At 39.0% G+C, this 14491-nt stretch overlaps 1 protein-coding gene across 3 annotated transcripts in view; it reads left to right on the top strand.

The window, feature by feature from the left end:
* Window positions 1-14491, top strand: part of LOC148045506 (stimulated by retinoic acid gene 6 protein-like) — a 49963-nt gene that overhangs the window by 10494 nt on the left and 24978 nt on the right. For all 3 annotated transcript variants that reach the window (XM_087716327.1, XM_087716325.1, XM_087716326.1), the window contains exons 2-5: window positions 5945-6023; window positions 7145-7245; window positions 9218-9348; window positions 11647-11767. In XM_087716327.1, the coding sequence (XP_087572453.1) occupies window positions 5945-6023; window positions 7145-7245; window positions 9218-9348; window positions 11647-11767 (432 nt within the window). The remainder of the gene's footprint in view (window positions 1-5944; window positions 6024-7144; window positions 7246-9217; window positions 9349-11646; window positions 11768-14491) is intronic.

Below are 14491 nucleotides of genomic sequence, written 5' to 3'. Positions count from 1 at the left end.
CACTGGATGGACCACTGGATGACAACTGGAAGGATATTTTTGATCCAAAAAGAAAAAGAAAAGGATCCTGAAATCACCTGTTTGCCAACAACATACAAGCTCCTTACTGGTATCATTGCAAACCAAATTTATGGATACTTGGAAAGAAATAACTTGCTTCCTGTAGAACAGAAAGGATGCTGCAAAAATTCAAGAGGAACAAAGGACCAACTGCTGATTGACAAACTAATCCTAAAGAATTCAAAGAAAAGACGAACTAACCCGTTTATGGCTTGGATAGACTATAAGAAAGCATTTGATTCAGTTCCCCATAGCTGAATCAAGAAATGCCTGAAAATCTTTGGCGTCAGCAGCAACATACAAAAATTGATGGAAACTTCAATGAACCTCTGGAAAATGAAGCTTATAGCTAATGAAGAAGTACAGGGTGAAGTTGAAATTAAATGAGGCATTTTCTGAGGCGATTCCCTTTCACCCTACTTTTTATACTCTCAATGCTACCACTGACAATCATTTTGAAGAAGATGAACTATGGATACAAACTTGCAAAGAAAGGACTGAACTTCAGACTGTCTGTCAGGGAAGATTTATGTGTATTCCACCAGGACAGAGTGGTCCTACGACTGGACTCCTCCTTTATACCCCATGTGTGCTCTTGTTTCCACCGATCACAAGAGCTGATATTGCCCAATTTCTGTCTGGACCCCTCTCATCCCTTGGAGAGGAAGTGGCACACCTTGGATGTGAGGAGGGCGCTGAGGATATACCTCAAACGAACCCTGCCAACCAGAAAGTCAGAGGCCTTGTTCGTTTCCTTCCAGCCGGAGTCCCTGGGAAACAAGGTAACCTCCACCACTATAGGCAGGTGGTTGCGGACCTGTATTACAACCGCATACCAAGCACGAGGGCTGCAAACTCTGGAGGCTATTACGGCACATTCTATGTGAAGTGCGGCCACGTCAGCAGCCTGGGCCTCGCGGGCCTCCTTGACTGAGATCTGTAGGACAGCCACATCCCTTACCATTCGTGAGGAATTATAAATTGGACTCCTTCGCTTTGGCGGAGGCAGCTTTTGGACGTAGGGTATTGCAGGTGGTGCACAAAGTGGGAGAGACGTCTCTCCAGGCATAGGGTTGAGCATAGACCTACATTGATATATACAACAGGTGTGAACCCTCCCTAGATACGTGTGGGCTTTGGTAGGTCCCATCCTGGATACTCCTCCCCTCACTATGGAGAAAAGGTATTGGTACTTACCTGATACACCTATTCTTATAGTGGGGGGAAAGTATCCAGCCCCTCCATGAGTTATAATGTTTGGAAATGTTATGTTTTGGTTGTATATCTAGAGTGTTAAAGAAATACATGAACAAATAAAGGTTTGAAACTACATCAATGTCTAAGAGTGGATGGCACATCGAGTCTGACAGAGTTGTTTGTCGAAACTGGGTATTACCTAGTGACTAGGGCGTGGTCTAAAGAGCTTATTGGACTCAGTCCAATCAACGAGGATGAAGTTTTTTTTATTAAAGTCTTTTTTTTAATTATTATTATTTCAATTTAAAACAAGTACAATATCTTTCTTTACATGTTATAGAAAATGTATCAGTCAGTCACAAATAAACTTTGGTACATCTCCTCCACAGTCAACAAACATAACTCATATTAACTCAAGTATTTTAACTCAGATATTCATACATATCACCATTGTCATATATCCATTTTCATTTGACTGTAATTATTATTTGAAAGTATTGATAATAATAAACATCTTAAACAATACATGCCCACACCAGTGGGAAAAGAAAAAATCAAAACAAAAAACAAAAACAAAAACAAAAACAAAAAAGACAAAAACAAAGGAGACAAAAAGAACAAAAGACAAGGCAGGGAGGAAAAAAACAAAAAAGGAAAAAGGAAAAAAAAACCACAGGTTTATATTATATATATATATATATATATATATATATATATATATATATATATATATATATATATATATATATATATATATATATATATATATATATATATATATATTAGTTCATATTAATTCAAATATCTCAACTCAAATGTTTACCATATTGACATCATTATACCTCCACTTCTAGTTAACTACAATTATTTAAATGTCTTTCAACCTTAACTATGCCAAAAAGTTAATTCATAACTACATGCTGACATTTCATTTACTTGTTTGTAAAATCCTCTACTGACATCAAATCCTCATATCCTATTTTAACTGAATAACCATAATATTTAATACCAAGAATTCCATCCTCCATGCAATATAATTTATTATCATTCTCCCTTCTTTGTAGTTGTATCATATATCATAACATTTTCCCCATATTAATTAATATTTAACTGTATATATTTTATTTTATTTTTTAGTAGTGATAATTATTGTGATTATCACAATATTGTAATATAAAGGTTATTATTTATGTGTAGCCCAAAAGTATTTCCAACCTTCCTTTCTCATATCCAATTATTATTTATCATATCAACTCCACATTATATACATTACTATCAATATCCATTATTATTCAGCTATATCTATTACAAATAAGAGTAATCAGATTTAGCTAATTTTAAGTTGTATTCTTCCATCTGTCAGCCTATGTCTCTCCAATAGCAAAATCTCCTCAATCCTATTGCCATTCGTTGAATAAATTTACCAAATGTTTTTATAAGCAAGTCCAAACAGGGATATCTTCGCACCTTTTTGCTCAGAATGTCACTGATGAGATAATAATGTTGTCCCAGGCTTGTAAAACTTTTCAAATTGACTTTAATTCTCAAGGGTGGAGTTTTCATTTCTCCTGCGCTCTGTCTCTTAAAATGAATCTTCTTTATAGCTCCCCCCCTTTCCAGCATGGCATTCCTTTCTTCCTCTGAGATAGACCAGACGTCATTTCTCACATTTTCCACTTGTATTTCAGGAACATTCAAACATTCAACGTTCTCACCTTTTCCTTCATATTTTAAAGTCAAGTAATCCAATTTTTTTTTCAAATTTTTGGAATGAATCAAACAGCTTTCGAAATGCAGAAAGAAGAATCTGAAGTGAGCCCTTAGAAATATATTTCGATGCCATGTTGTGTCGTAGTTAGAATTGCAAGTAAAAACACGCTGGAAGCTGTGCGTTCTTATCTGATCTTAAACACAGCCAAGCAATAAAAGTGTCAGATCGTGAAGGGCTAATTAGTAGAAGGTTAGCTTTACAACCCACTTAGAAAGAGTCAAGGGGGGGAATGTCGAAGAATTCCTTGAAGTGTTTAAGAAATAAAGTAACCACCGGCCATAAATCCATTAAAAAAAAAAGACCAATTCGCCGCTAAGTTCTTCCATTCTTTGGTTTCGATTAGCTTAAATTTTTAGTGCGGACCGTCTCTCTTTGAATAATAAAATCAGCTTACCAGATGACATCACTTCTACCATTCTTAGGGGCAACCTGCAGTTTCAGTTAGCATACAGCTAATCCAAAAAGGAATTGGCAGGAGGGGTTAATACCAAGCCCCCCCCAGAGACTTTGCGAACGTCTCTGAGGTCACTGGGTCTCCCCTCACCTTTCACTGTCATCTCCGGGACAGCTAGGGTCCAAAGACCCGTCCAAAAATCCTTCGGAATAGGGGAATTTCAGGAATAGCCTGAAACTCCGTCTTCTCACTGCTAAGCCCTGCCTTCTAAAGCCAACGAGGATGAAGTTAACCCATCCTGGATACTTCTCCCCCACTATGAGAATAGGAGTATCAGCTAAGTACCAACACCCTTTCCTCTCTCAGCTGCTATTTCTGGGATGCCACCAAGACAAGCGAGGTCTTGGGAGGGACTTTCCCTCCCCCTCCAGAGAGCCCTTGCCAAAAGACAGGAGGGGGAAGGCTGGTTTGAATGAAGGCGAGCGGGCAGTTTAGTGACCTGCCTTCTTTGCTCAGGCGGGTGGAGAAAGAAAGGAGGCATGCAATGGCAACAATCCTGCTGTTGCTGGAGCCGCTTTTGCTGAATCCGGTGCAGTGGCGGGACTCTAGCCATTGCTTAGAGCTTCACTGACAGCCACTTCTTGCCATCGCCGCCATGCCGGAAAAAAGCCAGTCTTTGGAAAGAACTTTCCCTCCCCCGCCAGAGAACCCATGCTGGGAGAGAAAAGGGGGTGGGCTGGTTTGAATGCGGACGAGCAGGTGGTTTGGGGCCAGCACTTTCTTTGCTCATTCAGGCAGGCAGAGAAAGAAAGGAGGCTTGTGATAAAGCACCCCTGTCACCAAGGGTGAAGGGGAGCACCTTCACCCTTGGCTATTGCATGCCTCCTTTCTCCACCCACCTGAACTAGCAAAGAAGGCTGGCCACTAAACTGCCTGCTCGCCCACATTCAAACCAGCCCGCCTCCTCTCTTTCGACATGGGCTCTCTGGAGGGGACGGAAGGTCTCTCCCAAGACCTGCTTTCCTTACCCCGCAGCACAGTTCCAGGATGGCAGAATATTCTTTTTTTCACTGGTACGGGGGTATAGCTTCGACCTCTGCCTTCCTGTCGCCTCCAGTCCAGTCCCGCACAATCTCCCCGCTACCCCACTGACCTTGGGACACTCCCAGCTGCAGTTGGCATTTTCCTAGTGATCCTTCCTCGCTGTACCCCAGAGCATCACATGGTGGTGGCACATGGGTTGCTGACTGACCCAGCGCCCTCCCGGACTCCTGGAGAGGAAGGATTGGCAGGAGAAAGCCAACTGCTGCTGGCAACGGGCACAAAGGAGCAGCCGCCTAGCTGCTGCCATGTCCCGTTGCAGGCACCCAGGGTGGCTGTGATGTCCTGCCTCCATGCTGCCTCCAGCCCCATGCAACCTCCCTGCCAACTCACCAACTTCAGAACACTCTGCTGGATGGCCTGTCCTTTGTGTCCTGTTGCTGACTGCAGCCAGATCCGGGCAGGTGCTGCACCCCCAGAGCGGTCACATGGCAGTGGTGTGTGGGCTGCTGACTGTCCCAGGGCCTGCCTGGTTGCTTCTAGAGGGGGCAGACAGATGGGCAGCATTCCACCCCACCTCCCAGGCCACCTGCAGTCTCAGAGCCTCGGCTGGGGGGGCCAAAGGAAGCGGGTGGGCAGGGCAAGCATAGTGTGGACGGGCAGGGCGAGTGAGTGAGCGAGTGAGTAGTGACCAGATGGGCAGGGGGAGTGAGCATGGGGTTAGGGGAGGGAGCGTTCTGGTACTGGGCCTCCGGAAGAAGTGGTACGGGAACGTATGCTAAATTTCACCAACCACCAATACTGGTGCGAACCGGCTGAAACCCACCCCTGGTTTGTTTCATTAATTAGGTCATGGGTTTATAAATGTCTGGGTTTATAGCTTAGCTATGCAATAAAATATATCCCAACCATAGACTTTAGAAATCATGGTTTATGGCTGAGTGTGGCATGTGACTTTTCAATAAACTACAGTAAAAATAAATCCAAGACTTGGCACAATATGAGAAACAAGTATTTTTTCTCTCTTTCCAATGGCATTATTATATTTTGGTTTCTCGTAATTTGAAGAAAAAAAATCATGTGAAAATTATAGTGGAATCCTATTTCTTTTTCTTTTTTTGCATTTTGTTTGGGAAGGTTAGGAATCAAACTGGTACTTTGATCTATTTGGATATGGTCATCCTTTCAGATCCTTTGAGTAGGCCCTGATTCTGGTTTTTGGGAGAATTTGGCTCTTAACATGAAACATGTTTCAGTGCTTGAATTAATGAAAGCTGCATGCCCTTTTGGTCAGTGGCTGAATAGTTCTTACGCTTTTGTCCTTTAATGTTATTGTTATTATAAATCTGCTTCATGTAAATAAAGTGAAAACAAATGTAAATTAATAACTGGAATCCCTTGTGTATGAATGTCAGTTTGCAGTTTTAAAAATAAAATGTACAGATACAAATTTTGTATTTTTCATCATGTGTCTTTAACAGGAACCATTTGGATGGAAATGATACTTGTAAACATTCAGTTGAAACATCTACTTATCTACATTTTTCGCTTATTCCATCAGTAAGTAGACCAATAATCTAACAGCCATTGGATGCTTAGATTGTCCTGATTGATGAGTGCACCCTTAGATTTATTAGAGAAAGCATTTCCAAAGCCGACAGACTCTGGATGCGTAATCCAGATGCAACTGCTATTATTCTCAGCAAAAAAAGTTCTAGCTGCAGAGTGGAGCAATTGTTTAATGTATGCCTATCTATCTATCTATCTATCTATCTATCTATCTATCTATCTATCTATCTATCTATCTATCTATCTATTTATTTATTTATTATATCCCACCATTATTATGTTTACAAAGATAGGAATACCAATAGCACTTAGACTTATATAGGCACTTTACAGTGCTTTACAACCCTCTCCAAGTGGTTTGCAGAGTCAGCATATTGCCCCCAACAATCTGGCCCTTCTTTTATCAACCTCAGAAGGATGGAAGGCTGAGTCAACCTTGAGCCTGGTGAAATTCGAACTGGCAGCTGACAGTCAGCAGAAGTAGTCTGCAGTACTGTATTCTAACCATTGTACCAAGATGGTGAACATATCCACTTCTTCCTCTTATTTTTCCCACAACAACAATAACTCTTATGAGGTGGATTGGGCTAAGAGAAAGGGGCTGGCCCAATATCAACCAGCTAGCTTTCATGGCTACATCAGGGGCTCAATGGTCTCCTGCTTCCTAGTCTGGTGCCTTAACCACTAGACCAAACTGGCTCTCATGTTTGGATTGAAGATGGCTGCCTTTAGGTCAAGGCAAAGCTTACATTTATCTACATGTTCACTGTCCCAAGAACGAACTTACAAAGGAACATATGGGTGCTTGTGTTTACAGATGTGAAAAGCAGAGCTCTCCTACCCTGTAGCAGGAGAGAAATGATAATTGATAAATTATCATGGCACTAGGCAAAGTAAAACTTATTCTACTCGGTGGATCTGGAAGGAGATTTGAAGGATGAGTGCTTGCTCAGAATTCTAAAATACTTTTGATTTGTATTGGCTGATAAAACATGTATCAAGCTTGGAATTGCTGGGCACCTTAATATCTTCTATACTGAAGATTTAGTATCATTATGGTTCATCATAGTTCTTCTTCATAATATTAATCTTTTTTTCCCCTGTTCCTGCAGGTTGTCATCATTTTGATTCTGGCATGTCTTGAAAAGAGAACAAAAAGATTCTGGTTTGATGACAGATATCCCAAATGTCCAAGACGTTGTGGGTTACTGCTGTGAGTTGGACAATACATGCTGGCCATTTCTGAGTTGCAGTCTGTGACATACAAGTTTGGGGACTTGTAGCCCCAAACTGCAAGAAATTGAAGTTTCCTAAAGCTGTCCTTTAGGCCCTTGACTTAAAACATAAAGTGATTCAGTCAAATATCTCTTGCATATTTATATTTTGTGATGAAAACCACATTTAATTATTCCAAAGCAGGCATTTATTTATTTAGCATGGCATTGGAAGCAGGTAAAGGAAAAACACTTTCTAAGGCAATTGTGACCTCTATCTGACTCATATCAACCCTAATCAGATGGGAAGCCATCACTGGAACTGTAATCAAGCACATCTAGAGAGGCATAGTACACTTTGCTTTGCATCTAACTACATCACAAACATGTGACAGGGAGTCTCATTTTTTTCCTGCAGTGTCCCTATGACCTTGCCTTTACTTATCACCAGTTCATCAGATGTAAGATAAACTCCACTTTTTATTGCTGTACAAATGTTTAAGAACTCTTTTCTTCCTTATACCTGCACCATTCAAGGAGAGCTTCAAGTTGCCTAAAAACTGTTAAATTTTGACTTCCTTTAACTTGGATGGAAGGCAATGCTAAGATAAAGGATTAGTAATTCTGTGTCCTTGGCACTCTCTGAGTTTGGTTATTTTCTTGCAGATGTTTCATTATGCAAATAAAGTAACATCATCAGTACCACTATCATCCGAGAGCACCAAGAACTCATTTCAACTCTGAACTACAAATATTTTCCTTTATTGGGATTAGTAATTTCAAGCCAGTGTAATTCTCCATTAGTTCAAGATTGACTGGAAACTATTTAACTCTATAGTTTAACAGATTCAACAGATTAACCGAGTTGGAATGGACCTTGTAGTTTGAAGTTTGAAGTTTGATTTTATTTATATGCTGCCCTATTCCCTAAAGGGACTCAGGGCGGCGAACAACTCAAACGGGAAGGGGCACATACAAATACAAGATAGACATTTAAAACGACCAACAACCACACCTGTCAAGAGGGGAAGGGAACTCATCAACCCCAGGCCTGCCGACACAGCCAGGTTTTAACGGCTTTTCGGAAAGCCAGGAGAGAGGTGAGGGTCCGAATCTCCGTGGGGAGTTCGTTCCAAAGGGCCAGAGCTGCAACAGAGAAGGCCCTCCCCGGGGTTGTAGCCAGATGGCATTGGCTGGTGGATGGAACCCGGAGGAGGCCGACCCTGTGCGATCTAATGGGTCTTTGGAAGGTAATTGGCAGCAGGCGGTCTCTCAAGTACCCAGGTCCAATACCATGAAGGGCTTTATAAGTAATAACTAGCACCTTGAAGCGTATCCGGAGACCGATTGGAAGCCAGTGCAGCTCGCGGAGGATAGGTGTAACGTGGGTGTATCGAGGTACACCCACAATCGCTTGTGCGGCTGCATTCTGGACAAGTTGAAGTCTCTGAATGCTCTTCAAGGGCTGCCCCATGTAGAGCGCATTGCAGTAGTAGGTCATCTAGTCCAACCCCCCCCCCCATGCAGGAGACCCTACACCATTTCTGGCAAATGGCAATCCAGTCTCTTCTTGAAAGCCTCCAGTGATGAAGCTCCCACAACTTCTGAAGGAAAGTTGGTTGCCTGTTCTCACTGTCAGAAAATTCCTGCTTATTTCTAGATTGAATCTCTCCTTGATCAGTTTCCATCCATTATTCCTTGTCCGGCCTTCAGGTGCCTTGGAAAACAGGTTGACCCTCTCCTCTCTGTTGCAGCCTCTCAAATATTGGAACACTGCTATCATGTCTACCTAGTCCTTCTCTTCACTAGACTAGCCATGCCCAATTCCTGTAACCATTCTTCATGTGTTTTAGTCGCCAGTCCCCTAATCATCCTGGTTGCTCTTCTCTGCACTTTTTCTAGTGTCTCAACATCTTTTTTTTTGGAAAGGGTCTCAATGTCTTAAAAGAATTTTTTTCATTATTTTTACAGCCCAATGGAGTTTCACAGCTCAATCAACAACCGATGGTCTTTGGCATTTGCATTTGGTGCTACTGCTGATAAAGTCATGTTTCTATTTGATAAAGACTTCTTTCCAGAGGGACTTCCTGAATTGGCTAAAGGTAAAACTCATGATTAACAAGTGATAAGAGAATAGTAGAGAAACTCTGTCTCTTTGTATTCTCCCATTTTTCTGTTTAGCTATTTTTCAGTCTAAGGTTATCTTGCAAACAATTGCAGATTGCAGACAATTAGTTTATTCAGGAGTGCAGTGAAGGCTAGACTTTAGAACCAAATATGATCTTCAAGAAGACAAGTTATGAAGGCAGTGGCAAATAGCTTCAGTGTCAGCATTAGAGATGGTAAGAGTAGGCAAGGCGTCCCCAGGATAAATACACAGCCATTTAAAGCCTTCCTCCTTGTAACGCTATGACATTAAATATGTTTCTAGGATCATGCATTCTTATTTGGGACTGAAGATAAGGCCCTAACATCTGCAACGTGTCAAACCATAGGTATAAGCAAATAACTTATAATTGGAGTGGGTTAGAGAGTTCTTGATAGGAAAATACCAACAAATAGTGGAATGGATAATTTACTTCTTCTTCACTTTCTTTCTTCAAATTCTTCCTTCCAACACAATGTTTCCTCTCTCCTGACTTTCAGTTTTAAAGCCTAATAGGTGATAATGATATTAAAAATAGAAAAAGACTCTTGTCAATTAAATGTGTTTCATGGTGGCTATATGGTTATGTCCATAGATAGATTGATTATGTCCCCTCGAGTCATTTTTTACTCCAAGACAGATAGGTCTTCTCTAGGATGATCTGTCTCTAGCCTGATCTTTCAAGTTTCCCACCTGTGCACTCATCGCCATTATGACGGATCTTTGCTAGTGATTGTCCTCTTATTCTCTTTCCTTCTACCTTTCCCAGCATCAGAGCCTTCTCTATGGAGCTAGGTGTTTGCATAATGTGTCTGAAGTTTGATAATTTGAGCCTGGTCATTTGCACCTTGAATGAGAACTCTAAATTGATTTTTTTGCTGATACTTTTGCTGGTTTTCTTGTCCGTCTATGGTGTTCTAAGGAATTCTCTAATAGTCCACATATATTAGAACCCTATAAAAATGATCAAGGAGTTTAGCAGAAAGAAGCAAGATATAATTTTATTCTCCTTGTGGATACTTATCTGCATTGTCTGCCTATACACTAGCATTTTCAGGTACATTTGGAGCAGAGAATTGCACTCACTCATAAGGATAATGTTTTTAACCATGCTTTCCTGAAGAAGTCTATTGAGCTAGTTCACATATAATGTTAAGCTGTGACTTATAGGTATCCTGGCTAGATTTATGCATCATGTCAAGCCATAGCTAAACCATATTATGGTTTGGTGTATATGAATCTAAGTGTTACTTGTCCATTGCATATGTTTATGAGTCCCAACTCATTGTGCAATATACTATAGTCTCATGATAGTATAGATCACCATCAATAAAATCTAAATGATCACGCCACAGGAGGCTGGTAATTTTATTAGGACTCCCACCCCCAATGTCACAAAATAATGTGCAAATTATTAAAAAGAAAGAAAACAGAAAATAAACATTGAGGAATATCCAAACATTCAAAAATACCACCAGGAGACAGATAGGTAACAGTGAGAAATATTCAATTATTTAGAGTATTCAAGATAATTTGTTCCAATTTTTCAATGTTCCCAAAACATGAAACATGTCAGCTAAATGTGTATATCATAGAATAAGTTAAAACTTTTAAATATTTAGAGTGGTTTTTCAAACTATGAGAAGATGGCGTGCTCATTTGGATTAAGTAATTCAGAATACCTTAAGCTCAGCCTCAGCTGTAAAATCCTATCCTTTCATGAATGATGCATAATTTATACTTACAACCTTAAAGTTATTTGTAGCTAAAAGCTCATGTCCAGTTGAAACCATATAACTAACACAGCCATTTTAGATAGCCTGTGATACAGATTTCTATGTCATATTTTTCAAGTTGTTGACTGTGCCAAACATGGTACTCGTTCAGAAAGCTGGAATTACTGGAGAACTTTATCTGGTTAAAAACATTTACTTATCAGTTAAGGTTACCCTTTTTGATCATACTCTCATTCACAAACAAAATTCTCAAAGTGCACTGAGATTTCTTTTATTTAAAATATTTCTTTTTGACAAAAATATATCATTTTTCTAAGTGATGCAAAAATGGTTTTTTAGTCCATAAAATTCAGCAAAGTTTAAAGAGCTAATAACAATACATGTTGCCTAATTACTGTTGTCAATTCCATGTTCTTTGTTCTTTCATATTGGTTGGTCAATGGCTGTCATAACAGGTTTACCAATCATTCACTGCTGAACAATAGAATAAATATATATTTATGCCCTTTCTTCTGCAGTATTTTGGATCCTCCTCACAGCTTTTGAAGTGGGCATCTCCTCATACCCTTTCTTTGTTTGTCTTTTAACAAAACATGAAGTTGTAGGAGCAATCTTGGGATTTCTTTACACAGCAGCTTGGTAAGCAGAATTTTAACAAGACTCATGAATGAGAGTGACTCTCAGAAAAGATGTGGGAACCAATTCTTGGTATAACAGGGGACATTACAATAAAGTGATTTCATACTAAAAATATTATCTAGAAATGATTTTCAGGCGAGTAGAACTGTGGACATTCTTCCAGATCATAACTTCCAGAAATAATCACAATAAACTTCCAGAAATAATCACAATAGACTGTGAAGCAGAGATACTAAACCATAGGTTAGTTGTTTTTAAAATCCAATAACTAAATTTCTAAAAGTTACAAATCAGAAGAGGAAGGAAACCTTAAAATAAACAATTCTGAATCTCAGAATTTGATGTGAATTCCAGAGTTGTTCTGAGTTTACAAACCTAAATATGTATAAGCTTTTTTTTGGTCTCAGCAAAATAATTGGAATAGGTGGAACCTCTCTTCTGATTTCTTGTTTGCTATAAAGCTAGAATCCTTAATATTTTATTTTAGGTACTATTAGTACCTCCAGATCTACATTTTACTTTCCCTGCTCTGAAACTTGACAATCAAACAGCCCTTTTCTGGAGAATCAGGAAAGGGCAAAAGGCTTTTGGGTTATGAACTAAAGATTGATGGTGGGGGATGATATAAAATAATCCCTTAGAGGTGCTAAGTTTCCAGTAATCCAACCTACCATTTTTTCCTCTTTGCTCTTAAAGATAAGGAATCACTACATATTAAATCAGCCTTAAATTTGAGGGGCAAAACAATCAGCACTTAATTTATTGCAATAGTAACAATATGTACTTAACAATAAGTACTCTCAGGAAAAGGAGAGCCAGTTTGGTGTGGTGAATAAAAATATTGGGCTAGAAAAAATGAACCCGTAAGTTCTAGTCTTCTTTAGGCATGGAGCCAGTAGGGTGATATTGGGTAATTGATTCTAGTTCAATGCTACAGTATTATAGTAAATCACTTCTGAAAATATTGCCAAGAAAACTGCATGGAATTGTCCACACAGTTGCCAGGAAGAGGGAGGAAGATAGAGGGATGCATGTACGTATGTATATATGTATTGAAGGATGGAAGGAAGGAAGGAAGGAATAGATCCTCTAGTTGTGGTCAAATGAGTAATTTGCTATTAAACAGAATGAGTGGGGAGTGGGGCATTGGGGGTGGCAAAACCAATAGTTGCGGAAAATATCTTAAATATTTTTTTTATTGAAAATTTTAGAGAAAAAAACTTTTACAAATGTTTACCTGCCCTGCCCTCCCCACCTGAGCCCCCTCAACCTCCCCCCCCCACTTCCCAGAACCAATACAGGGTATAAATCTTTAACAAAGATATTCTAAAATAAACTTAAAGAAAGTTAGTATCATCTTTCATTTGAGCTTTAACTCCTCTTTGCTAGGTTAACTCTAAACCGATTATATCATTCCTTGTTTCTTCAGTCATAAACTATCTGGAATTTCTTAGTCTCATATTTATTTTGAATATATTCAATCCATCTTCTCCACTCCAGTTTATATCTCTTATTTGAGTGATCCTTGAGATATGCTGATATTTTAGCCATCTCTGCTAGGTTTGTTACTTTTAATGTCCATTCTTGAATAGTAGGCAAATTTTCCTTCTTCCAGTATTGCGCCACCAACAGTCTTGCTGCTGTTATTAAATGCAGAATCAAGTCAGTCTCTATAACTGTACAGTCAGTTATTATACCTAACAGGAATAACTGAGGGGTAAACTTTATCCTTTTTTAAAGAACATTTTGCATAATCCACCATATTTTTATCCAAAATACTTTAACCTTTTTACAAGTCCACCATATATGGTAATATGTAGCATCAACACAATCACATCTCCACCATTTAGGTTAAGTTCAGATACATGCAAGCCAGTTTTTTAGGATCTAAATGCCATCTATAAAACATCTTATAAAAGTTCTCCCTCAGATTTTGTGCTTGCGTGAATTTTACATTTCTTACCCATATCTTTTCCCATGTATACAACATTATTGGTTCTTCAAAATTTTGTGCCCACTTTATCATGCAATCTTTAACTAATTCTGTTTCCGAAACCATTTCTATTAATACATTATATAGTCTCTTTATATGCATTTGACTATGATCCCTAATTTGTTTTAGTAAATTGTCCTCATTTTGCACAAAGCCAATTTTTTTATCTTTTTTCCATCTGGCCTGTAATTGCCCATACTGAAACCATGTTTGAATTACCTTTTCCTCTTTTAATGCACTCAAGGATTTCAATTGTAATACACCTCTTTCTAGGGTGAGAAGCTGTCTGTATGTAGTTACATCCTGTTTTTGTACTGTTTTGATATTTTTTCCAGACCCGCAGTAGAGCATTCCTTAAAATATGTCTTTTAAAATTCTTATCCACCTTTTTGTCATATAGCAAGTAAGCATGCCAACCATATACCAAATCATGCCCTTCGATATTAAGTATTCTATCATCTGTTAAATTAATCCAGTCACTGATTTCTGATAAAATTACTGCTTCATAATGTAGTTTTAAGTTTGGCAATTTCAAACCTCCTCTCTCATGTACATCTTGCATTATTTTTAGTTTTATTCTCGGCTTCTTCCCTGCCCAAACAAATTTGTTAATGCCCTTCTGCCATTCTAGCAAATTTGCATCTTTTTAAAGTATTGGTATCATTTGAAAAAGAAATAAAAACTTAGGCAAAACATTCATTTTCACTGCTGCTATTCTTAGTCATAATTTC

Source organism: Thamnophis sirtalis, unplaced genomic scaffold (genome assembly GCF_051295495.1).
Source record: "Thamnophis sirtalis isolate CommonGarterSnake01/CBP01778 unplaced genomic scaffold, rThaSir2_p1.2 scaffold_5, whole genome shotgun sequence".
Taxonomy (NCBI): domain Eukaryota; kingdom Metazoa; phylum Chordata; class Lepidosauria; order Squamata; family Natricidae; genus Thamnophis; species Thamnophis sirtalis.
The sequence above is the reverse complement of the archived record's forward strand: the minus strand, read 5'-3'. Positions and strand labels throughout refer to the sequence as shown.